General features: G+C 36.6%; 1 protein-coding gene across 2 annotated transcripts in view; it reads left to right on the top strand.

Moving 5' to 3' along the window:
* LOC150091473 (uncharacterized) overlaps positions 1-27,984 on the top strand; it is a 189,736-nt gene that overhangs the window by 137,537 nt on the left and 24,215 nt on the right. For both annotated transcript variants that reach the window (XM_090375758.1, XM_090375749.1), the window contains exons 12-14: positions 192-520; positions 16,255-16,406; positions 20,879-21,004. In XM_090375758.1, the coding sequence (XP_090231884.1) occupies positions 192-520; positions 16,255-16,406; positions 20,879-21,004 (607 nt within the window). The remainder of the gene's footprint in view (positions 1-191; positions 521-16,254; positions 16,407-20,878; positions 21,005-27,984) is intronic.

Here is a 27,984-nt window from a genome sequence, read left to right as displayed (position 1 = left end):
TGTTGTTGATCGCTATGTAAATAGTTGTTCCACTTGTGGTGAATAACAGGAGTAAGGAAAACATGAAAGCTGGAAAAAGTTTTTTTTTTTTTTTATTTTGTAGAAAACCTCACATGCCTAAAGAATAAAGCTGGTTGGGGTGTCATTTTTGTGTTTATTTTGTTATTTATTTTATTTTATTTTTATTTCAGATGGCGTTCAAGATGAGGAAAAAGCCGAAAAGGTTGAAAGAGCCTCCAAAGATCGGAGGTCTCGAGAAGGATCACATGAACGGAGAAGACGAATAAGGAGGAGAAGCAGATCCCGTAGCAGAGAGTTCAGATTCCGTTCACTAGGTCGTCCACGAGGCAGAGGAACATTTGGATTTCGTGGGCGTGGCAGGGGTAGCTTTGGATTTCGTGGTCGTGGAAGAGTAATGTCAGGTGCTGTAGGATTTAGAAGATCATTTTATGGAAGAACTTATTTTAAGCCTGGTTTCAGATCATCAAAACCATCTATGCTTACATTCCAGAAAATTAAGGTATGCATTGTCGTATTCATTTTTAAATTTTATTTGTTGGATTAAGTGATTAAAATCAAATTGATTTTCTAAAGTGTGTGTTGCATGTTACTAGAGGGGATGTCTCCTGTGAATGTAGACAAGCAACAGTCTCAGAAGGTTTGGGAAATTAAAGATGTTACTACATTCTGGCTGAGCAGGGATTTGGCTTTAAATTTGAAAAACAGTATTGGTACAGCCAAATGATGAAAAGTAAACTTTTCCAATTGATGTGTGGGGACCTGTTGTAATTCCTCATACTTTTCCTGTCACCAAACGTCAAGCATTTTTGGTTTACAAGCAATCACTGTACTGCAGAGAATATTCCTTACAGTGACTGATGGTTTTTTCTTGTTATCTCATGCAGGTGCAAATCTTTCTCTCAAGTAGCTCTACTTTCTTAAAGCACTAAGAAGAAAGCTCAAAAAGGAAAACACGCTTTCTTTAATTTTATTTCCACTAAGGACTAGCTTATACCCAATTGATTAGCTTGTCATGGGGAAGCAGGAGCAACACTGCTTCTGCTTGCCCATTACAAGCTGGTCAGTCACCTGGGTGTAAACACTTCCTCCCAGATGCAGGACCTTTTGGATCAAAATCACAGCGTGCTATTATTCTGAACGGTATTCAAGACATTCACCAACCTGAATATTGAGCTTTCCTCATAGTGCATTCAAGTAATCATCCAGTGAACTTTGTGTTATCTCCAAGTGGAATGTGTTGAATATAACAGAAGAGGAGCTTGTGCAAAATCAAAAGGTTATGCACACCAAAAGAATTTTGATAAGAAGAGACAGCAGTCTGATTTCAATATAGCATAATACTCATTTTGAATATAAACTGGTTATTCTAATTGTCACATCCACCCCTATATTCCAAACCCTATTCCATGCTTCAGGTGCTAGAGATTCAGACATTTTCAGAGAACATGCTCAGGAAATGCAATATGCACAAAATGGGGATCACAGAATAACATTGAAACTGGTTGTCTAATATCTGATTTGCCCTAACAGAAAGGGAGTTCTTACTGCAATCTTCCAAAATCTCCCGTAACCTACAGAAATTTGTATTAAAAAAAAAAACCACTGACTATTCAGGAAGTAAGCCAATAAAAAGTCCATGGTCCACCGACACACTTATGCATCCTTTATGCAGAAATATTGCTGATTTGTTACTTGGATCCGTGAATCAATTCCACCTGATAAATTGCTTGCAGAATGAACTAGAGCTCAGCTTTCAGTGACTTGGCCACTTTACAAGCAAAACAAAGATAGACTTGAAATACTCCAATTTCCATCCTGTCACCCTATTGCACCAAGTCTCAGATGGAAGCTGAGGTGGAAGAAGCTGAATCTTCTCTAAAGAACCAAATGATTTCTGCAAAGATGGACATTGATGACAAAATCAGGAAGAATGTGTATTTGACATTCATGTTGAAGTGGATATGAACACGAATTTCACTGTCAGTAACTAGCATTTGGAGATGTAGCTAAGGGTGCTCTGGAATTCTATTCAGGCAAATCCCCTTACAAACCACCCTAGAAGCTGTAGCAGTATGAATAAGTACTTGGAATAATTTTCTCTTTTTTGATTTATCTTCCACCATATCAAACTGCTAGATACTTTGAACTCATGGTCCCAGATGACATTTCCTATTTGTTTGATATGTGACATTTGTGGATTAGCTAGAATTTTTGGACCTCTATGCAAAGACCACTGAGAGGGGTTGGGGGGCTCTGTTTTTGTCAACGTGCCAATGCCTTACTATAAAAATGTTGTTCAAAATGTACATTTTAAATAATACCACAAATCTAAAGTAGATTGTCGTTTCATTCAAAAATGAGTATCTATGCACCACTCATAATTTTATGTTGGTAAGAATTTCCATATTCTTTTTGCCAGGTTTTTTAAGCAATAATTAATTTCACACATTCTATCTAAAAATGCACAAGTAAAAACAAAATCAAATAATTTTGCCAGATTTTAGACTAGTTTCAGTCATTGCCTTTAATTACATAACCAAAAATTTCAAATATTAACTAACTTTTAAATATTAATCTGTTTTTGACTTGCTTACTCAATGTTAGAGTGAAATTATTTATTTCAAAAATCAAATCAGAATTTAAAATATGACATTTTAATATATCTTGAATTCACACAATTTTTTTTCCTTATTATTATTTTTGATAATACAGGCACTCTACTTATGTACAACTTCCAGATACGTACAAAGCACAAAGCTGTTTGCTATGTTCGGTTATAAGAATCAGTTTTGAACACCTTCGTGATATTTTTCTAAAGCAGATTTCTGGAAGTCACTACCATAAAATAATAAAAACAATTTGCAATTTCCAGTTTATTGGGCTTTTCTGTTAGTGCAAAGTAATTATAAACTCAATCATATTGCATTTGCAATGATACCGATAGCCTCGATTCTATGGAATTTTACGTTATTATGGCTGAAATGTGGTCCCCCTTCACTGAAATCTTCAGTCATATAAAAAACAAATTTTCAGAATCTTTTTCATTCCTATTTTTTGAGCTTCGTAAAGTTGTTACCCCATATCTCAATTGCATATCACGTCAGTTGAAATTTGTTCCTGCTGTGTTCTTTGTTATTGATTGCTTATTTTCTTACTGTTTTAAATTTTACGACAAAAAAAAAAGTCAGTAAACAGAAATGTTAATTAGTTAAACTATTAATTAAGCTAGTACGTAAGCGTAAATTTATTTTTATTTTGCTAACCTGTGGGAAATATTCATCAAATTTTCACGCATCATTTAATTTTGTTAATTGGAGGAAGTAAAGTGTAAATTTGTGTTCTATATCTTTAATTTTATAGCCTATGGATAATATTTTTCCTATTTTCTCTTATTAGAATAGCCGTTTAATAGAATTAAAATTCAGTTCGCAAACGTGATCACAATGACCGGCGATTACTACATATCATATGGTGAATGGTATTTTATTTTAGAGAATCCACCGTAAAGTGATTTGATCGTATATTAAATTAAATTATGTATCGTATTTACATTAAATTAGTTTTGAATAAATACTGTACTATATGTTATTCATTGCATGTTTTTTTCAGCGTCATTTAACACGGTTACAAATCGTAAAATGCTCTACATGATGAAGTTTGTCTGGGGTTATAATCTCGGTGTGTTGTACTGTATTGTATATGTATTTTGTATCTACAAAGACCGAAGTTGGACTTGCGTACAAAACGGACGTATGTACATTTTTAAAAAAAAAAACCAATTAAGTACATAAGTCGAGGAGTGCCTATACTACTTCTGCATCTGTTTATGAAATGCTTGATTCAACTTCAACAATTACTGGATCTGAATTTCAGACCTGGATTTGCTTTTTAAAGCAAAATCAGAAAATAGCATGAACTGTTCCTCCTCCTACTCCAGATTTTAAATCTATTTTCGTACATGAAAAAATAACTTTCGGTACAAAGTTTTCATCTTTACAAATTTTCATGAAGTAACACTATACAAGAGTTTGCTGCTTAGGGCTGGCCTAGAAACAAAGCCAATTCAACCCTTCCCCAACTCTTCCATCATGCAGTATGATTGATGACTTTTGAGGTTATGATGTGGCAAGATCTAATATTCCTTACATTTCGTGGATACAGCTCTAAAACGGTGTTAGCAGGCCGGCTGCTAGTTAGTACACTGGACCGAATCTATTGGTAACTCTCTAGGAGGCTTCCGGATCAGCTAGTGTATAATCTTGCTACCTGTACTCTTCCAGATAGTGACTGGAGGGAGTCCGAGTAGTGTGTATGCGGGGAGCATTGTCGAGGCCACATTATGTCAAGGATCTGGGTATATTCTTACCATGTATGCCATATCCAAAAATTTCATTACTTCACACAGCATGTCCATCCCTCCACTTTTTCTTACTATTGAATACACCATGAATTGTCAAAATAATAGAGCAAGCTTATCTGCGAAAAGATCTAAACCTCCCAAACACTTCCTAATTCATTTCACAAATATACGTGGTCTCAATTCTAGTCTCAACGATGTCCATTTCCACTTACAGTCTGCCAAACCCCATGTACTTTTTTCTGACAGAATCTCAGTTATCGGTTGATTCAACTACTGCTCATCTCAGATGCCTAAATTATTCGCTGATTCCTTTCGCCTCAAAGGTGGTACTTGTGCATATGTCCGTTCTGATATTCCCTGTCAGAGAATTGGCAATTTGGAATCTCCTGTCTTTGATCTTCTCTTTCTTAAAATCTCTACCTCATTGTGTCAAATTCATCTGTTGTCTCAACTCCACTCCACTAATCACTTGGAGCTCTTTGACTTCCTCTCCTTGCAACTTGACTTTCTCCAGTCCAACTTTCCTAACAGTGAGGTGATTTTAATGTTCACAACTCCAGCTGGCTCCCGTTTTCTAGTAACACTGACCCAGCTGGTCGAGTTGCTGAGGCTTTTGCAATTACTAATGATCTTGCACAGATTTTTCATTTACCTACAAGAATACTGGACAATCCTAACCATACAGCCAACACGCTTGATCTTTTTCTCACAAACAACCCTTCTAAGTACACGGTCGAAGTGAGAGGTCCTTTAGGCACTTCAGATCACAACTTGGTGATTGTCTCTTCTCCAATGGAACCTTTATCTTATGGCTATTCCCAACCTCGTGTTGTTTGGCCTTACAAGAATGCAAAAAGGGATGACCTGCAAGATTTTTCTTGGTCAGGTTACTGTTTCAAAACTTCTGATGTCAATGTTTGCTCAGATCGTGTCAGCAAAATTATTCTTGCAGGAATGGAATCCTTTGTCCCACACTCCACTTTAAAATCTCATCCTTTATCTAAACCTTGGTTTTCCAATAAATGTGCTAAGGCTGTTCAAGAGAAGAATGTTGCATATCGTAATTGGCTTGTTTCTAATTCTTCAGTTTCATTTTCTGCCCACACCAAAGCTCACAACAATTGTAAAGCAGTTATTAATCAGTCCAAACTAGAGTTTGAACAGGCTAAGAGTAGAAAACTTGCTTCTTGCCCTAATGGTAGCCGAGCATTCTGGTCTCTTGCTAAAGCTATTGGCTGCAACTTTTGCCCATCTCTACTCCTGCCTCTGTCCAAACCAGATGGTTCTGTTGTCACTTCAGCCAAGGATAAAGCTAACCTGCTGGCATCCCATTTTTCTTCCAACTCTTGTATTAATGATCTTGGTAAAACACCTCCCATCATTTCTAACACGTTCCATTCAATGTCTGCTGTGATCTTCCGTCAAAAGGATTTTGACGAATCTTGATGCTAAGAAAGCTCCAGGTCCCAATGGTATTTCTCCACTTGTTCTCAAAACCTGTGCTCCTGAACTTACTCCTATTCTTTGCCACCTTTTTACACTTTCTTATTCCAAAGGTGTTTTTCCTTCTGCTCGGAAATTTGCTCATATCCATCCAGTTCCTAAAAAGGGTGACAAATCCCTCCCATCCAGTTATCGTCCCATTGCAATTACTTCTACTCTTTCTAAAGTAATGGAGAAATCAATTAACTGCCAACTCTTAAACTACCTAGAAACCTTCTGTCTGATCAACGATCGCCAGTATGGATTCCGTCAGTGTCGATCCACTGGTGATATTCTGGCTTATGTTACCCATTTATGGACTAATTCAATGGAAAGGTTCTGTGAAGCACAAGTAGTTGCTCTTGACATCTCAAAGGCTTTCAATCGTGTTAGGCATAAAGGTCTTCTAAACAAGCTTCCATCTTATGGTTTGCTAACTGTTTTTTGTAATTGGTTATCGAGTTTTCTCTCTTACTGCTAACTCTGCTTGCAACGTTACTGCTCTCCTCTTCTGCTGATCGCTTGGTCACTGGTTGGCACTGCTCCTGCCTCTGCGTGGCAGGGTCGGTAACCTGGGAGAAGGAATTCCCTCTTCCAGGGCTAAAAGGAGCAGCGATGGATTGTGATGCATATCCACCGCTAGAGCCCACTGGCTCCAGACCTGTCAAGTCTGATTCAGAGCGTGACTTGAATCGTCCGAAGAGACAGCGGACTGAAAAACAGAGTGCAGATATGCCAGCATTTCTAATAATGCAGTGATTATCCACACAGCCTGTCAGCAAGTTATCGCCGTTTCTAATACAGAAATGCTTAGAATCGGTTGTTGGATCTCCTAAAATGGTGAAACGTCTCCTTCTAAATGAAGAAAAATTCTAATTCTAAAAATTCTTCTAATTAAGAAAAATTGTTAAAATTGACAACATTTAATAGCATTCTAGTGTCAGTTATGCCACATAACACTCTGAACACCTCTAAAGGCATCATCGGCGAATGGGAATTACTGTCTCTGAACAAGAAATAATACAAGAGCTTAGTGAACAAAAAGTGACTCATGCACGGAGAATCATGACCAAAAAAGATGGCAACCTACTATCAACCAGGTCCATCATTTTAACATTCAGTACTCTGACTCTTCCATCTTCTGCTAAAGCAGGTTACCTAAATTGCAAGATTCGTCCTTACATCCCAAACCCCATTTGCTGCTTTAAATGTCAGAAAGTACGGTCATTCTCAAACAGCATGCCGAGGCGATGCTGTGTGTCCTCTTTGTGGTTCCAAGGAACATTCTGAAGAAGACTGTACAGCTTCCACTCCTATTTGTCCAAACTGTAAGGAAAACCACCCTGCATTTTCTAAAGCATATGATCTTTGGAAAACAGGCAAAAAATCCGGAAATATAAAGTGGAACATAAAGTCACTTACCCTGAAGCCAGAAAGCAAGTGCTACTTGCTTTCTGGCTTCTGTCACCAGAACCAGCCACTCAGCTGCAACTCAAACAGATGTGTCCATAGAACCGAGCATTTCCTTTGCCACCTGGGCCAAAACTGTGTTATCATGCAACAAGAAACCTACAGACAACGAAACCAGCAATACGCCGATCAGCATCCCAACTGATGCTATCTCAACCTTGCCCGAAACAACAAAATCAACTACCGTTGAAAATCAGAAAAGGGTGAAGCCACGAAATAGCAACACGGAAACTGATGTTCAATCAGAGGATGACGACACAGTACTAGAGTTACATGCTAGTGATATCATGGATACAGGCCCAATCATTTCCTAGAAATGAAAAACCAAAGCCAAGCAGACAGAAACCTTCTCAGAAAAAACTGTGAGATCAATCTTCCTCAAACAAATCCAACCAATGAATAAATTCCTACAATGGAACTGTAGAGGATTACACAGTAATATAGACGACCTCAGTGATTTACTAACTCAAACTAATGCAGTAGGTGTGTTCTTACAGGAATCATTTTTATCACCACATGCTTCTGTCAAATTCAAAAATTATACTATGTTTAGGAGAGACAAGGTTTCTAACTCTCCTGCTCGTGGTGGGGTAGCTATACTTACGAAATCTACAATTCCCTCAAGACATCTCCAACTACAAACCTCCTTAGAAGTTGTAGCAGTGCGGATAGCAATGGGAATATCGTTATCACTTGCATCCATCTATATATCACCGAATTTTCCTTGCTCCCAGACTGAACTGGACAGTCTTATTACACAACTTCCACCTCCCGTCTGTTTACTTGGTGATTTCAATGGTCACAACCCATTGTTGGGATCCTCCACCATGGATAGTAGAGGCAAATTAATTGAAACATTCCTGGATAACCATAACCTGACTCTTTTAAATTCTGGCTCTCCAACTTATGTTCAACTACCTGGTGGTGCTACATCAGCCATAGACGTATCCATCTGTTCAGCAACTCTCTTTCCAAGCATGGAATGGTTAGTGCTAAATGATCCATTCCACAGTGACCATTTCCCTATCATCAGTTCAATTCAAACACAGGGCATGCCATACTTTAAAGGCCGTACTTCTTGGAACTTCCAAAAAGCAGACTGGAAAACCTATTCCAGTTGTGTCATACTTGAAAAGCAATATGTACAGCAATAGAATCTTGATGACATAACTGACCACATTACCAGCCATATATATTATCTGCAGCAGAAATTTCCATTCCAAAATCTAACCAGCGCAAGAGTGTACACCAAAATCATTGGTGGAATGAAGAATGCTCCAAAGCAAAGCGTGATAAAAACCGAGCTTGGAACCACTTTCGTAAATTCCCAACTACTGCCAACCTAATTGTTTACAAAAAACTCAGAGCTAAAGCGAAACAAATTAGAAAAAAAGCAAAACACGAATTCTGGATTAACTTCGCCTCATCCATTAACAAAAATACTGACACTCGAATTATTTGGAAAAAAAATACAAACACTCAATGGGAAATTTCTACCGCTGCAATCACCACTAATACAATGGAGTGGGCCGGAATTATCTTCCCCTACTGATATTGCAAATGCGCTATCAGAGTCTTTTTATAACATTTCCACCTCATCCTCTTATGTGACATTCTTTCAACGCATATAAAGCTAATGAAGAACTTCAAAAATTGAATTTTCAAACTAGACTCTCACTTCCTTATAACCAGCCTTTAATCTAGTTGAGTCCAAGGAATGCTTAACCAAATCGTCAAATAGTGCAGCAGTACCAGACGGTATTCACTACAGTATGCTGCAGCATCTATGTGAAACTGACCTTGGCATATTATTACTTATCCTCTATCCTGGCGGCATTCCTATATCTGTGCTATTCCAAAACCAGGCAAAGATCCCACTCTGGTCCAGAACTATATCATTAACAAGCTGTTTAGGCAAAATATTTGAAAGGATGGTGCATAAGAGGCTCACCTGGTTTCTAGATTCTCAGAATCTTCTTTCTGATCAGCAATATGGCTTCTGTAAAAACAGATCTACCCTAGATTTACTTGTAAAACTTGAATGCAACATATGAAATGCCTTCGTCATGAAACAACACCTAGTGATGGTCAACCTAGATATTCACAAAGCATTCGATACCACCCGGCATCAATTGGCATTATTAAAGATATGCATCAGTTGGGGCTGAGAGGCTATCTTCCTCAAATCATCCAGAACTTTTTAAAATTACGCACCTTTTCTTACCGCACAAGTCCGGTATCAAAACGTGTTGTCAGCATCTCACATTCAAGAAGAGGGTGTCCCACAGGGTTCAATACTGAGTGCTCCCCTATTTGCAATTCGGGTCAACAAAATATTGGAAGATCTTCCAAAAACCATTCAAATTTATATGTATGCAGATGACTTCACTATATCCTACCAATCACAAAGTATGAATACTATTGAAAGACAGTTGCAAATTGCAAGCCTGGACCTTATGCAATGGGTATCGTCTTGCTGAACAGAAATCCACCACTATTCACTTCTGCAGACTACGATCACTTCATCCTGATCCTGAGTTAAAGATCAATAACATGCCAATACCTCTTACTCACACTGTCCGTTTTCTTGGCCTGGTGCTAGATAGGAAACTAAACTTTCAAGCACATGTGACCTACCTTTGGACCATCTGCTTGAAGAAATTGAATTTCCTCTGGTATGTCATCTATGTCATGGGGTGCTGATCGACATACCCTGATCCATCTTTATCGAGCTCTCATCAGGTCCCGTTTAGCCTATGTCTCCCCAGTGTATGACTCTGCGCTAGGAAAACTATTTTACAGCGATTGAACACAATCCAGCACAGTGCTCTGAGAGTTTCTCTAGGGGCTTTCAGAACCTCCCTTACATCTTCGAAGGAAAAATTGCTTTTGATGTATGCCGCAAAAATCCGCAGTCTTCCCTCTCACCTGAATTGGAGATGTCTGTACAATACCGAATGGGAGTCATTTTTCAACAGTAAACCAAATGAAAACAAACCTTGCTGCACTTAGACTTAAAGAACTAACTCAGTTGTGGAATATAGAAATTGGCAATATATATCATGACATGACACCGCTTGATCCACCGTGGACAAATATTCCTGCAATTTACGATGAATATTTCCAACAGTGGGGAAAGAACACCTTGTGTCCCTTCAATATCGCACAGTTACATGAAACTCGCTCTGCTTCTAATTCACAGGCTTGTAAGATCTATACAGATGGATCAAAAACTGAGACCCAAGTAGGCGATGCGGCAATCTTCCCATCATTCACTACTTCTGTCTCATTACCTGTAGAATGCAGTGTCTTCACTGCTGAGCTTTATGCTATTAACTTGGCTCTAGATCACATTACTCAACTTCTAATTTCGTCTGCCTTAATATACACTGACTCACTCAGTGCTGTCTCTGCCATAAATAGTAATACCGCCTCCTCTCGCCCTGTTATCAAACAAATCCATTCTAAATTACTGTGTAATGAGTCAAACCAAACTGTGACATTCTGCTAGATTAGATACCAGGGCATTCTGGTATAGCAGGAAATGAAAGAGCAGATCTTGCAGCCAAACAACCAGATACCTCTATTTTACAGAATAGTCAAGTTCTGTATTCCGATTTCAAACATATCATCCATAAAGCATGTTACAGTAGCTGGTCACTGATCTGGAGAGGTTATCCAGAAAACAAACTACCAAATAAAACCAGAACCAAAGCTGTGGCTCTCCAGCTTCTGGAAAAATAGACGAGAAGAAACAATTTTAGGAAGGCTTAGGATTGGGCATACTCACCTCACTCACCTGTATCTGCTAACTAATGACAGCGCTCTCCAATGCACATCATGCGAAATTCAACTGACCATTTGCTAGTGGACTGTCCCCACTTTCAAACCATCCGCTTAGACACCTTTAAGTCAATTTCTAATACGCAGTCATCAATAAATTTAATGCAGAGTCTGGGAGATGATCCTAATAAAAAGGAACTATTTACTTTCCTAAATCAGATAGGAATATATCATAAAATATAGTTATTGTTTCATATTCACCATTAGAAAGACACAATATGGCCCCAGCAGCCTATGTGTCGTTAAACTCAACAGCAACATCTGATCACTCACTGAGGGTGATGGTAGATGGCTCTCTATCTTTTAACTTCTCCACTAATGCCGGTGTACCCCAAGGTTCAGTTCTTTCCCCCACTCTTTTCCTCTTGTATATTAATGACCTTCTTCCATTGACTGGAAATCCTATCCATAGTTTTGCCGATGATAGCACATTGCATTCCACTTTCCATTTTGAGAAACCTTGCCCTGCTCAATCAGCTTCAACTTTTCGAAAATCTGCTACCAATTCCTTAAATGCTGACCTTCAGGTAATTCTCCAGTGGGACGAAGACAACTTAGTTGATTTCAACCCTTCTAAAACCCAGTCTTGTCTTATATCTTGCAAAAAGGATTCTTCTACTCCTATGCTTATCTTTGGTGACAGTCAGATTTCTAGGCAAAATGATATACAGTCGATTCCGGTTATTTGGGACACATCGGGACTAGTGCATTTTGACCCGATTAAGCGGCTGCCCCAATTATCCGAAGTTTCACATAAATAGTTAAAAATACAATGCCCCCCCCCCCTACAATTGGTTCACTGTACAATCAAATCGTGTTACGATGGAGTCACCATTGTGAAGTACCGTTCACTATACGATGTGTAATAAGCGCCGGTCATTGTGATCACGTTTGTGAATTGAATTTTAATTCAATTAAACCGCGATTCTAATTAGCGAAAATAGGAGGAATATTATCCACAGACTATCTAAGTAAATATATATATTAAGTACAAATTTACCCTTTATTACCTTACCAATTAAAAAATTAAATGATATGTGAAATTCGGAAGAATTAATACGTACTGTAATATGTACATACTAACTAAACTAGTTGACATTTCTGTTCACTGTCATTTGTGGGTGGGAGTTAAAATTTAAAACAGTAAAAAGATAAGCAATCAATAACAAAGAACACTGCACACAAATTGCAAGTAACACGATACCCGCAAGTGAGAACGGAGTAACAAATTACGAAGCTTTAAAAATAGGAATGAAGAGCAGATTCTGAAAATTATTTTTTTTATATGATTGAAGATTCCATAGAAGTGTAAACACATTTTACCATTAATAACCCACAGAATTCCAGCTGTCGGTATTAGCGTAAATTCAATAAGATCGAGTTTACTATCAGTTTATGACAGATTTCACTAACACAAAAGTCCAATAAACAGGTGACTGCTAATTGTTTTATGGTCGTGTCCAGAAATCCAACCGAACTAAGTGTACGGTCGGAGACAATCGTAGGGTAATCTTCAGTGCTGCGGTCTCCTGCCCCGATTAAACGGCATTTTGTCCCAATTAAGCGAAGTAAACCCTGGCTATTTTCTTGATTGGGTTCTGTTTTTTAAGATTTTTTTGCCCCAAATAAACGGCTGCCCAAATAACCGGAATCCACTATCTCTTTTGGGGATTACCCTGACTTCTAATCTCTCTTGGCACAAGCACATTACAAATTTTGCTTCCTCTGCATCCAAAAAACTTGGTTTTCTCTTTCGCTCTTGGCTTTACTTTTCTTCCAAACAGCTGATCACTCTGTATAAATCGCAAATCCACCCTACCATGGAATATTGTTCCCACATCTGGGGTGGTGCCCCCAAAACCTTGCTCGGGCTTCTTGATTCTATTCAGATAGAATCGGTTAAATAATGATTCATCTCGAACAGTCTCTCCACTCGCTGTCTCATAGATGTACCGTTTCTGCTGCATGCCTCTTCTAAAGATACGTCCATGGGCACTGTTCTTCTGAATTAGCTTCTATAATTCCCGCTCTCTTTCAAAACAGTCCGAACATGTGCAGCCACCAGCCAACATCCATTTGCTGTCCAACTTCAAACTCACAGAACCAACTTTTCATCTTCCTTGTTTATTCATTCAACTGCTGTTTTCTGGAACAACCTTCCTTCATACTACAAAGGGTACTAGGAAAGTTTTGCAATACAGCTTTGTTTATTTAATTTTTTCAAAGTAATTTCCTCTACATTCAATACACCTCTCCATCCTCCGAAACCAATCTTTAAACCAGTTCTGCCAAGTTTCACTAGGGAGTAAAGCACACTCGTTGTCCCAAGCCCGTAGAAGGTCCTCATCACTGGAAAACCTCCTCCCTTTTAGCTTCATTTTCACATGCGGGAACAGTGCAAAGTCGCAGGGAGCAAGGTCTGGACTGTAGGGAGGGTGCTCGAGAAGTTTCAGTCCTGTCGTGGTCAAATATTCGGTGCAGGCTTTGGCGCGGTGAGCTGGAGCATTATCGTGATGGAGGTACCAGGTGTCCATTCTTGACTTTGGCCGCAGGTTCTTCATAGATCCAATGACTTTAGGCAGGCATTGTTCAGTATACCACTTAGCTGTGACTGTCTTCTGCGTGTCCAAAACGACACGTTCCACAATTCCACTCGATTTGAAAAATACAGCTATCATTTTCTTCTTTACAGATCGGGATTTTCTGACAATTACGGGTGTGTCGTCATCATCAAAGACCCAAACTTTGCTTTGAGCCTTGGTCGGCAGATCGTAATAGTACAGCCAAGTCTCGTCACCTGTCACGATGTTGTTCACATACCGAGATTGTCCCTTATCAAACTTTTTAAACATCTCCCGGCACCAAGTCACACGTCGTGTCATCTGCTCTTCAGTCAGTTGATGCGGCACCCAGAGAGAACAAAGTTTCTTCACGTGCAAATGATCTTGCAGAATCGAACAAATTGCTGGTGCATTTAGGCCCAAAGTATCCTCTATCTGTTGGTAGGTCACTCGCCTGTTTTCGTCAAGCATTTTCCTCACAGCAGTAACGTTTCCCTCCGTAACTGACGTTCGTGGCCTTCCAGGCCTCTCAGAATCCTCCAGAGTGAAATTTCCCCTTTGGAATTCTCTATACCACCTGAATATCGTTGTACGATGTGGACAATCATCATCTAGTGCAAGAGTCATTTCTTCTAAGCACTGGTCTATGGTTAAACCAAGCACGAAATTATACCGCAAAACTGTCCTTATCTCATTTCGTGACCACGATGCCATCGCAAGCACTTTACACTCTCACTACTAATGAATAACTGAGCCCATCGACTTGGCACGGCGGCTACTATGCACGTATGAACATGTCTCAACATGCAGCAACAAGCAGCTTCCTGTGATTCATTGTTGCGTCATATTGCAAAACTTTCCTAGTACCCTTTGTATTTCCTGAAAATTACAGTGTACAGAGGTTCAAGTCCAATGTCAATAAATATCTTCTTTCGTCTTCTGAACCTCCAACCCAAGCACGGTATTAAGTACTATAGGTTCTAATACCTCTCGTGTTTGGGGTTTACGTAAAAAAAAAAAAAAAAAAAAAAATTAACAATCTCTTTCAGTAAGATGCCAAAGAAATGCAATGTAAAACTTCATAAGACAAGATTTTACGTTTCACTTTCAAGCAGGAAACAAAATTAAATTTAACATTTGCTAACAAATTACTATAAGGACTGCAATGCATAGAAAATGTGCCAGTTCCTAGTGATGTCATATGTGCTGAATATTTATTTGCATCTATTGTCATAGAACATCTTTCTCTGAGTTGTTGATCATGTAGGCACATTGAGAAATATGTTTCCTTATAGTGAACTAGCAGAGAAATGCAAAAAGATTATCACCAAATGATTAGGCATCTGGTGGTAATAGGCTGTCTTTGTGATCTTATTAATTTGTGTATGAAAAGGGAACAGCATGCCCTTTCTGTAAAAGTGGATGATTACTTACTAGACATTCTTTACTATATAGGGAGATGTGCTAAAAGGAATTGTAACTTATAAAAAATTTTAGTGGATGCATGCTACTGAAACCTTTTGAATCTTGTGGACGTGTGTGTTGGCTCTTTGGCTAAATATGCATCTCGATTGATAAATCAGTGGTGAGAAATGCCATATAATCGCTTCAGAGTTACCAAATTAAAAAGTACAAGTGATCACTGACTCATCCAAATCCATTCATGATCAAAAAGGTCTAAAAGAAGGTAAATTAATGAACTGCCCAAGAAAGGGTTGAATTGCAAATTTTAATTGAAACCAATCCTAAACATTTTAGGTATGTTATCCTCATTTGTGCTTAAGGTCTGTTTTGTGTTCCTCTCTTTTGGCTCGAATAAGGCAATTTGCTTGTTTCTTTTAAATGTTATGCCAACATTTGAAAACCCGATGGTCACTTTCAATCTGATGTACCTCATTTACATATTGAGGTCATTACATGGATATGATGCTGTTACTCCTAGAACACTTCAAATCTTCCACTTTCTTGGACACATGATTCCTGTCATACATGGCAAACAACCAGAAGAATGATTCTAACTTAGGCATTTCTACTAGAAAGTTGTGGAGAGTTTAAAACAAAAACAGTAGATTCTGTCCTGTGCAGTGAGGAAGAATTTTATTTCTGCACATGTTAGCATTGAAAAATGATTATTCTTTAATAAATGCTGGGTGAGCTCAAATTTCATCCATTAGGAAGTTTGTGTTTCAAAATTTAGTACTACTTGATGTTTAATTTCAGGAACCTCACTCTGGGATGGGTCAAAGAGAATGCAAGTTAATATTTTATGGTTTGAAATGTTACAAGACTTGATATGTGCTAGATGCTGTAAATTTAAACTATGGCCAATTACAAAAATAAGAGAGTGTAACCATGAAGGTGTTTCTATCTCCTCTTATGTGTTTTGGCAGGTTATTAAACTCGTGTTACTCATTTGGTAGTGTGATTCAGTACATCACTTGTATTAGTTGCTAATTGATTATTCTTGTATTGTCTATAATCTATCCAGTCCCATTATTCTCCTTTAATATTCTGCAGGAAGAACACTTAAGACAGAGACAAAGACAGAAAGAACGTGAAATGAGAGAGGCCGAGAGGCGAAGAACTCAAGATTTCTATAGGCAGAGAGAAATTGAAAGGAAACAAAAAGAAGAAGCATTTCGTCTAGAAAGAGAACGAACTAGATTGAGGTAATAGATTTTTGTTCATTAATATTTTATACATTTAATTTATTGTCTAAACGAATCTCAAAATGCAGACTTGAGTATTCCACAAGCAACTCCCTGTGAGAGGGGGTCAGACGTATATTCTTAGAGCAGTAGCATCTACTACAGCTCCAAGGATAGATATTATTGAAACTGGAATGGAGTGAGTCCATTCCAGTTTCAATGATGTCAATCTCCCATAGGGATTCTGAATATGTACTCTAAAATTTGTGAGGTGTGTGTGTGTTTATTCATTATAATTAAGCTCCAAGCCCTTTCATCACTCACTGCACAGGTGAATGTTGCCGGTTGGTTCTTCTTTTAAGATGCACACAATTCTTGTATTCTCCATTAAATGTAAAAGAAAAACCATCCTGGAGGATAGCTAACTTTCAGCATAGGAAAGATTTTAAACTTGGTCTGCTAATAACACTAGCCAACACGATTTTACCTCCAAGAACCTAGTTGTTTTTAACCAATTTTTATGTGTAGATTTTGAAAATCACCATGATAGTTTCACATCACAGTTATTAAATATAGAGGGAGTTAGCTTTTACCAAAATATGCCAATTTCGCATAAACTAGCCAGTAATGTATGACATACTAATTTATTTTAACAGATATAAGCTAATTCTCTTAATTTTAGCAATTGATTCTGGCCTCTGTTTTCTTGTGATAAACAGACTTCTACCTTATGGTTCATCAGTTCAAATTCCGGTGCAACAGTGTTCTCAGGGTTTGTAAATCCCTCCTCCAAACATTAATAGAATGTATGATATTTTTTTTTTTACACTCGTATTACAAACTTGAATTATATGTATATATCCCTTTATTTTGACATTAAACATTGGTACATCTTTTGATGTAGACGTTATACTCTTTATGGTGATTTTCGGAGTTAGTGCATTTATTTCTTTCATTCTATGACAAAAAATATTTTTTGCTGGCTAGTGTAATAGGTTAAAAACAGTTCTACTTTAAAGCCCCAAGTTTTCTTTGGCGTGTGCAGTTTCTAATTAAGATGTGATTTTTGTTTTGCTGTAGTTGTTGTCCCAGCCTTATCTCATTTTTTCGTTATATGCAGTGTGATTTCCCCCCCCCCCCCTTTCTTTTGGTGTTATGATGGTTATCATGATAAGATCAAATATTTCTTACATTTCAGTAGAATTTAAATCAGTTTTCACTGTGAACATTTCAAATGACAGGTTTTAAGTGTAAAGCATTTAAATAAATGAAATGTTTAAACTCCACATAGTAAAGGAATTTGTTACTAAAGACTTTACATTTCCTGGCAGTACTTCATAAATGGTATCTCTGGCTGCTTATGAAATTCTGCCAAGGTTTTCACTTAGAAAAGTGTGTGTGTGTGTGTGTGTGTGTGTGTGTGTGTGTGTGTGTGTGTGTGTGTGTGTGTGTGTGTGTGTGTGTGTGTGTGTGTTTATTGCAATCAGTGACTAGTTTTGCATGATGCAATACCCATAACTACAACACTCACATGACAAAAGCCTTGCTCTAGTTGCATAGTAACAGGTGTTTTGGCTTCCACTTTTAAAAATGTGAAGGGTGAAATACAGCGTAAGGGGCCCATCTTCAATTTCTGTGAAGAAGTCAGTTGGCATAATTTTAAAAGTGGTATTGTGAAATTTGCACTTTGTTGTCACATTGTTTTCTGGAAGTACAGAACCACTACACCAAACATTTAATATTAGCTGCTCCCTAGTTGCATCAATTCACAACTTGTTTATTGCTTCCATCTCAGTCTTATGTCTTCCATTATAGCAATATCAAGTAAGACAAACTTCATTTTTTAGTTACCTCTTTCTCGTTTTAAATCTCCTTACACTTGTTCAGGTCATGTTACTGAAATTTTATTTTAGGAATGAAATTATTCATTCCCATTTCATCCTAAACATTTCCAAACTGCAGTTTTCCAAAAAAAAGTGTGTTCTGGATAAGAGATGCATATGCAACATAACACATCAGAATCATTTGTTTTCTGTCTACACTGAAGCTTGCAACAATTGTTAATAAATCCAAACTCAATATATTTAGAAGATTTGAATAGTAGAAAACGTACCTCTTGTCCAAATAGTGAGAAAAGTAATGTATACCATGTTGAGTGCATAAAACATTTGTAACACCAAGTATTACGATGAAAATAAAACAACAAAAAAAAAGCATTTTTTTGTTTTCTGAACTTCATATATCTTAAGTTACTATGGGTATATTTACATGTTTGATCTTTTAAATTTTTTTTTTATTAACTTAATATCAGTATTATTAAATAAGTAACATTAATGACTTAGGTGGAATTTATTGCACTCTGTTGCATCTTGAATTGACAATCTCCATCAGGCTTCTCTTACCACACCAAACCCATTGCATTCAGTGCCTCCATAATTTTCTGAGAAACTGATTAGAGGAATCTCTCTCTCTCAGTTATAAAATCCTTTTGCAACTCAAAGGTTAATACACCACTGTTTATCTTTTTTCTACATATCTGTGGTTGATTTAGCTCAGGAACTGTTACCTTATATAAAATCATTTTATTTTATAAATATCTGTTATTCTATTAATATTCATGGCGGAAAATGAACCTTAATCTAACTGAAGGGTTTGCTTACACTGTTATTGCATAACAGTGTAATGAATTGACTTGTCCACCTGTGGACCAGAACCAATTCTTCATTTCACTTCTTGTTGTGTATATCAACTTAGTTATTAGTAAATTAATAAGAGGAGTTTACCTCAATATAGTACGTGGAACACTTCCGTATGATACCCTCCAGAAATTAAAACGGAAAAAACGAAAAAATCGACAACTTACCGGTACATTAAAGTAAAATATAAATAATTAAAGTTAAAATATAAATAATTAAATAATCAATTTAACACAATTCAAAATCAATTCAAAACAATTAAAATTCAAATTAACGCAATTAAAAGAATCTAACGAAAATATTCAAAACGATTTTCCTTCCTGGAGGAAGGAAAATCGTTTTGAATATTTTCGTTAATTTGAATTTTAATTGCGTTAATTTGAATTTTAATTGTTTTGAATTGATTTTGATTCAAATTTTTAATTCAAATTGATTCAAAACAATTAAAATTCAAATTAACACAATTAAAATTCAAATTAACGAAAATATTCAAAACGATTTTCCTTCCTCCAGGAAGGAAAATCGTTTTGAATATTTTCGTTAATTTGAATTTTAATTGCGTTAATTTGAATTTTAATTGTTTTGAATTGATTTTGAATTGTGTTAAATTGATTATTTAATTATTTATATTTTACTTTAATTATTTATATTTTACTTTAATGTACTGGTAAGTTGTCGATTTTTTCGTTTTTTCCGTTTTAATTTCTGGAGGGTATCATACGGAAGTGTTCCACGTACTATATTGAGGTAAACTCCTCTTATTAATTTACTAATATTATTATCAACGTAGAACATATTGAGTATTACAGCTCTGATTCATACTATCTAATATCAACTTAGTATATATTGAGGGAGTGCCAAAATCAGTACTCTGGGATGTACAAAACATATGAGAAGTAATGGAGTCTTGTATTTGTTTAATTGGCTACTCAATCTTTTTTGTTCCGTGATTTCCGGAAGCTGACTGTAGTGCACCATGCCAACTTACACAAATTGGCTATCACATCTTATTCACTAAATTTAAAGTGACCTAATGTTCTTTCCCATACATTCTCTTAATGTTCCTGTTAATTTTTAATGTTTGGTTTAAAATTGCTACCCTGAAATAAACTGATTATTTCTATATTTTCTACTGCATCCAACAGTTCTGGCTCCAGCTATTGCAAGTTTCAGGGTGTACAAGGTAAAAATTGCCCCAGGGGACTATCAGAGTGAATTGAAACACCACTTTAACCTAACTGAGCAACAAAAACACAATCATGTTACACAATACAAATAGAAACTGTCCCTAGCCAGTAACAGTAAGTGGTCCAATAAATTCCAACCAAGTCATTAATGCTACTTATTTAAAAACATTGATATTAAATTAATAAAAAAACTATTAAAAGATCAAATATGTAAATATACGTATCGTAACTTAAGATATATGAAGTCCAGAAAATAAAAGAATACTTTTTGTTGTTCTTCTTTTCATCACAATACTTGGTGTTACAAATGTTTTATGCACTCAATATGGTATGCAACATTGATTTTCTCACCATGTGACATTAATTTCATATTAGCGTAAACTACAAAGTGCAAACCTTCCTTTTCTGATTTCAAAGTACCGGAGCTTACCTGTAAATATGTATGTTCCTGAATTTTTGGATCTTGCTGCTTTTGTCACCTGTTGTTAAACGTTTAACATTAAATCTTGACTGAAACACTGCTTAATTCTTGTCTGTTTAGCTATTTTAATCTTTATGTTAATATGTATCAGTCCAGTATAGTGAGCTAAAATTCAGCTTTTAAAACTAGGATTGAGAGAGAGAAACTTGAGCGGGAACGTGCTGAAGTTCTAAGAATGGAAAGAGAAAAGCAGAGAATGGAGAGAGAACATTTAGAGCGTGAGAAGGAGGAGCTAAGAAGAAGGCAACAGATAAGGTAATATAAATAGATTTTTTCATTGGTTTTATAGATTGTTCCATCTTATGCCAATGTCATTGAAGGGTAACAATTTCTAAAACTATCTTATGTAAGTGAATTAATGAAAGCTTAGACCGGTGTTTCTTAACCTGTGTGCTGCGGCACAGTGTGCCTTGAGTATGCTTCAGGTGTGCTGCAGAAAATGCAAAAAAAAAAAATTAATAAATCCAGGTTTTATGATATTCAAATAAAAAAATTGTTTATTTATGCTGCACCGATCCCAGCCCCTTCCAGTGGTCAATGTGATGCCACGTTTTGATTCCTAGTACTAGATCTGTTCACCTTATTTCTTTATTCACCTTTTGATTCCTAGTAGTAGATCTGTTCACCTTTATTCAGCCATTCTTATGACATAGTGTAAAAAAATTATGGAGGTCCCAAAGTCTAGTCTGTCCAACTGCCATTCTTATCATTTGAGAAACTCTCCCAGGCACCCTGTAGTTGTATAAGTGCAACTTATAAGCAGCATAGTAAGAAATTTCCTTTGTGCTTTTATATCTCTAAAACGTCATTCAGTTAATTTGTATAGAACAGGTATTTTCAATTAACCGTATGAGTACATTCTAGAAGTAAATTTTAATTTTTTTAGAAATGGTTAGAAATGGATTAATTTTTAGTGAAAGGAAATCAGAAGAGGCAACTTGATAACGAGTTGGAGAAAATGACAAACAAAAACGAACCACCAACATCAAAAAAGAAGAAAATATGTCATCATAAATATGATGATTATTTGGCGATGGGATTTCCTTATACTGGTACCCAAGATTGCCTTCAACCTTTGTGATTTAAAATTGTCGAATGAATCAATGGTGTCGAGTAAATTGCAGCGTCATTTTTCTACAAAACACGAGAATTTATTGCCGAAAACTGTGGAGTATTTTAAAAGACTGCAGGCCTCCATTAGACAACATATAGAATTTTATAGTATGGCTAAAATATCTGATAAAGATCAAGAAGCCAGCTATTTAGTAGCCAAACTGATGACAAAAAAAAAAAAAAAAAAAAAAAAAAAAACTCACTTGGTTGCACAGTCTGATTTTATCAGCATGTTGGGTATTCGTGAAAAGTATTTTGGGAGAGGAAGCTGGGGGGGAAAATGACAGTACCACTTTCGAACAGCAGAATTAGCAGGCATATAAACGAAATGTCCGATGATATTGAAGAACAAGTAGTTCAACATTAATTTTGGGTGCTTGTTTGCACTGCAAGTACAGTAGATAATTCTACAGATATTAGCGGTAAAGCCCAGTTGATAGCATTTGTCAGGTTTATCAAAAAGGACACAATTATTAATCTTTTTTTTTTTTTTTTTTTATTGTTGTTGTTTCAGAACTTGCTGAAAGAACAACCAGCCAAGATATTTTCGAAGTACAGTAATACCCCGACTTACGTGAACTCGGAGTTACGCGGTTCTTCATTTTTTCGTTTGGTGTATATCTAAAATTAGCTTACCAGTGATTTGGAAGTCAAATCATAAAGCTTGGGTGAGAGCTTCCGATTTTGAGGACTGGTTTGGTCACCACTTCATACCCAAAGTCGAACTTTATTGCAAGTCTAAACAGATTCCATTTAAAGTGATGCTTCTTATTGACAATGCACCCGGTCACCCTCCTGCCACCCTAATTAATTTCGACCCACGTGTGAAAGTTGTGTTTTTGCCTCCAAACATAACCAGCTTGCTTCAACCGATGGACCAGGTAGTCATCAAAACATTCAAGGCTTACTACACGAGGCGTTCGTTTGCACGTCTGAATGAAGCTATGAGACAAAATAGTGAGATATCTGTTAAAGACTTTTGGAAACAATTCAATGTTTTAGATGCCGTAAGAATCATTGAATCTTGGGATGAAATTCACAAAAAAAACATTGAATGGTCTCTGGAAGAAACTTTGTTCATTTTTTTTTCAAAAACAAGGCGAAAACAATGCCAGAAACTGATCATGTCGCTCATGTGATAGAAGTTGTTAATCTTGCCAGGCAATTAGATTTGGAAGTCAATGGTGATGATGTCAACGAGCTGTTGGATTCACATAGTCAGGAGCTGACAATGAATGAGATTCGTGAGCAAAACATCACTGAAGTATCCGACACTTCAGACCCAGTTCCACCAGAAAAGCACATGACAATTGCAAGTTTGACAGGTCTCAGCTCAATTGAAAAGGCTTAGAAATTTTAGAACACAGACTCCAACGAAGAACGCGTTATAGCTACAAAGCAAGGAATACAAAAATTAACTTGCTACGAAGAAATTCTGCGTGAAAAAAAGAAGGCGCTGTGTCGTCAGAAGAATTTGACGAAATAACGTCAAATTTGACGACATCGAAATAACTTTTTTACGTAACTCATTTATTTTTTTAATACATATTTTGTATTAATATGTAAAAATAACTGCAATTTTATTAAATATTTAGTGTTTTTGTTAGTCCTTCGTCCCAATTAAACAAAACTTATGTATTTGTATGTAAAGTTGTACCCCGACTTACGCAAATTTGACTTAAGCGATTTTCGTCGGACCCACCTATCGCGTAACTTCGGGGTATTACTGTAATGAATAATTATTTACAAAAGTGTGGCATATTATGGAAGTCATGTGTTAGCATTTGTACTGAAGGTGCTCCCGCAATGAGAGGAGCACTAAAAGGATTTGTAAACTTAGTAAAACAACATAATGCAAATATTATTGCAACACTGTTTTAGACAGAGACGTTCTCGTAGCAAAGACAGTCATACCCGATTTAAAACTTGTATTTGATCAAACGGTTAAAATGGTCAATTATGTCAAAACTAGACCACAAAAAATATGTATTTTTGGAAAATTATGAGAGGCACTGGAGACTGGCCATTTTTAATGCTTACTGAGGTTTAATGGCTATCAAAAGGAAATGTACTTATCTGTATGTATGAGTTGCATAAGGAAATGATCATATTTCTTTCAGTGGAGCAATCAAAATTTTGTGCTTATATAAGTGATAAAATTTGGTGCTGAAAATTAGCTTTTCTAGCAGATTTATTCGTGTAGTTAAATAAATTAAATATCAGTATGCAAGGCTCAGAGGAAAAATTGAGTACAGTAAACCCCCGCTTTTTGCATATTCGCGGTCGCTGATTTAATATAAAATGAAACCTAAAAAAATGTGAATTTTAAAGCGCCGTGAACATTTTCTGCCATAAAAATACATGGGCGTGGCTAAAATGATCTTTCCCGGTCAAAACAGCACTTGGTGTGTGGGGGGGGAGAGGGGTGACAAAATCGCGAGCGTGCATGTTTCTCTCTAATCCTTGTTTAGTATGTGTTATGCGTTTGTCATGGAAGGTTTCGTTGTTTGCTTTTAATTTATATGCTTATAAACTGAATAAATTTATCAATTTATAAATTGATATGCTTACGAAAGTGATAAATCTACCTTTTTGCAGTGTAAAACAGACTTTTTTGAGTGTGTTAACGGAAGAAAGTGACTTTATTTGGACAAGTTCTTTCTAACCCGTACAAAAATATGGCTACGAATAACAAGGGAATGTGAATGTGAAAATATCAAAGAAGGTGATGACATTAGCAAATAAAATTCTTTTATTAGACAATTTCTAATGGTGAAAGTGTCTCCTCAGTGGCAAAACATTATAAAATCAATGAGTCAACGGTTACAATCAATCAAGAAATCGGAAGGAAAAATCCGTCGTAGTGTCCGCGAAAACACGCTAATTGTTTCAAATATTTGCTCTGTAACTGATGTTAAATTAGAAAAAATGGAAAAGGCTTTAAATCTGTGGATAGAAAACCGAATTCAAAATAAAATTCCATTAAGCTCACTCATCATTCGCGAAAAGGCAAAACTCCTTTATCAACACTTTAGCGAAACTGGTGATAGCACTGGCGGGATAAGTTTTTTAGCTAGCAAAGGTGCTGGTTTGAAAGATTTGTTTGAAACTTCTAATAAATATTACATTTAATATTAAATTGTTTCTTATTTTCATTTCGATGCCATATGCTTGCATTTCACTGTGCTGTCTATGTACATAGTCATATTATGAAGGTACATATAATACATACATAGACAAAATTTTAGACTAGTTTTTCTTATATATTTCATACTTTGGAATGGAACCCCTTTTATTACTATGGGAGCCATAACTCAGTATTCACTGCATTTCTCAGGAATGTAACCCCCGCAAATAGCACGGGTTTACTGTGTATGGAAAAAATACGTAAATGAAAAAATTTAGAAATGTTTCCCTTGACTGCCAAAACGAATTATACTAAAATAATGAATGTAATAAGTGAAACATTAGAGCTGTTAATGACAAAAATTGAGCTTTACTTCCCATCCTTTGAAACCAAAATATATTTGTGGGTGAAAGACCCACTTGCAAGAAGAAACATTCCAATGCTAGAACTTAATTTGTAAGAGGAATAATTGGCTGAGATCCATATTGACCTGTCACTGGAAATTCACTTTAATAGTGCTAATATTAGCAAATGTTAGATCAAAATAATGAATATCCACAAATTTCCAAAAAAGGCAATTAGAATTTTATTACCATTTTCCATTTCCTACTAGTGCAAAGCAGTGTTTTCTGCTTTAAATGAGATTAAACAAAAAAAAAAAGAGAGAGAGAGAGAGAGAGAGAACCTAAGTCGATAGAGGAGCTGAGAGTAAGCCTATCCATAATAAATCCTCGTATTAAAAAACTGCTTCCCATCAAACTCAACCATCTCACTGATTAAAATGTTATAATTCTATATTTGTTTGTTTTTATATAATTATGTTAATTTTTTACATATTTTCTTTTAAATTTCATGCAATTCATGTATGTTCAAAAAATAACATTAAAGAATTTAAAACAAATAATAAATGTATTATTAAATATATCCAACAGAAATAACTTCCACTTTGCGTGCATGTGTGTATACAGAGGGTTGATTCAACCTTTTGATAACGATTTTGACATTAATCCTGCTTGTGACGTATGGCAGCAATGTAATTTTTATTTCCCGCAGGCACAGTCCCAAATCTTATGAACAGGTGTATCATTTGTAGAAGTTGTTTTAATGTCAACGTGCCTCGGAAATTGGACCCATGGTTGGAAGGTTACATAACCACACTTTCCGAAGAAGGGTACAGTTATGAGATAGGTGCAGGTCGAAAACTTTTAGTGTATCGAAGTTTGGTATCCATAAGGTTTTGAATGGCAAAGGAAAATTCCGCGAAGCTGCTGCAAGAGGGCGGAAAACACCGAAGAAGCTGCAAGTTGAACGAGGGAGACAGTACGAAAAGTGCAGCCGCTCGTTGTCTGTGAAAATCCAAAAGCCCAAAGAGTCACATGTGGGAACATCCCAGTCAACCGTTTATCGCATAATCAACGAAAATTTCCAACTGGAGAAGAAGCACAAAGCCCTGTACACCACCTAGGAGCAAGGCACGTTGCAGAGCGGCGGATCAATGCTCGAAAACTCTTAAGAAAAATATCTGGCACCTGAAAGGTTGAAATTCATAGCAACATTGGATGGAGCGTGGGTGTACCTCTCCTACTGCAACAAAATTCGGGCAATTTATTACCGACCACAGGGTGACAAGGCCTTTCCAACATGAGCGCATCAGTGCGAGGAACGTTTTGGCCAACTTTTTATGGTTGTAGCCGGTTTTTGTTATAACGCAAATTTGAGTTGCGCAGAGTTGCTAAAAACGTGAAAGTCAACTCTGTATTGCCAGACTGAAGTTTTAACGTGAAATACCCACGTTGTACGGTTCTGGCGATGAAAAGGTCTGGGTGCACCAGGATAAGGTGTCCAACCACACGTCATGTTCTACTCGCACTTTTTTGCGGAGAATGGAAGCGATGACAGGTATTCGTTTGAAGTTATACTGTTAAATCACCTGACACTGCAACCATGGATTTTTGCACATTCGGACTTTTGAAAAGTGCTCTCGGAAACCACTGCCCCAGAACTGTTGAAGGTTTGTGAAAGTCTGCCAGCAGGAATGGGACAAGATCGACTTGGCAGTTTTTCAGCGGGCTTTACTCCAATAGAAATAGTGACGCCGTGCGATAGTCCACGAGCAGGGAAAACAAATAGAACACAACCGGTGGCAGTGGCACGGAATTTCGTAGTTTTAAAGGACTGTCAAAATCGTTATCAAAAGGCTGAATCAACCCTCCGTAAATATAATTTTTGTTTATTTTATTTATAATATATATATATATATATATATGAGTATAATGGTGATTGTAGTGGGCCGCAAAATTTTAGCATCTTTCAAAGTGTGCTGCAATGACGAAAAGGTTGAGAAACATTGGCTTAGACAATTGTGTGCTCTCGTTGAATGTATTACAGTGCACTCTAATTGCATAGGAATAAGAAGTAGCAATGAGGTTGTACTTTGTTAAAGAAAGATTGTATTAATCTCCTCTCTCTCTCTCTCTCTCTCTCTCTCTCTCTCTCTCTCTCTCTCTCTCTCTCTCACACACACACACACTGAAATCCAGTATAGGCATTAACTGTGGAATTTTATTAATTATGACTTGTTATTGATCTTTGATTGTATCTGTTATCACCGAGCATATTGCAGTATAGCGGGTTTTTTGCTCTCTTCGTAAAAGGAAAGAGCAGGTCAATGTCTGGGTTGCTGGATCTTCAAGATGATATAAACTTCAATGTATTCCCACTGCTCAAAATGTGTGGCCAGTGTTCATTAAGAATTTCATAATTACATAAAAAGGTGTGTGTGTGTGTGCGTGCGTGTGCACGTGTGTGCTGTATCAATCATTTGCCCTGCAAAGAAAAAGGCATGGAACAGTCTGCAACTAATGCATAAGAATTTAACTTGGTGATCCTTTCGTTTGTAGTCAAAAGAATAAACAAATAAAATAAATTAGCATTTTGCAGTATTTGAGGCATATGGTGCAAGCTTATACAGCATCAGCAAAAAAAAAATGGTTTA

This window comes from Mastigoproctus giganteus, chromosome 1 (assembly GCF_048544385.1).
Source record: "Mastigoproctus giganteus isolate SK-2022 chromosome 1, ASM4854438v1, whole genome shotgun sequence".
NCBI classification, from domain to species: Eukaryota; Metazoa; Arthropoda; class Arachnida; order Uropygi; family Thelyphonidae; genus Mastigoproctus; species Mastigoproctus giganteus.
The sequence above is the reverse complement of the archived record's forward strand: the minus strand, read 5'-3'. Positions and strand labels throughout refer to the sequence as shown.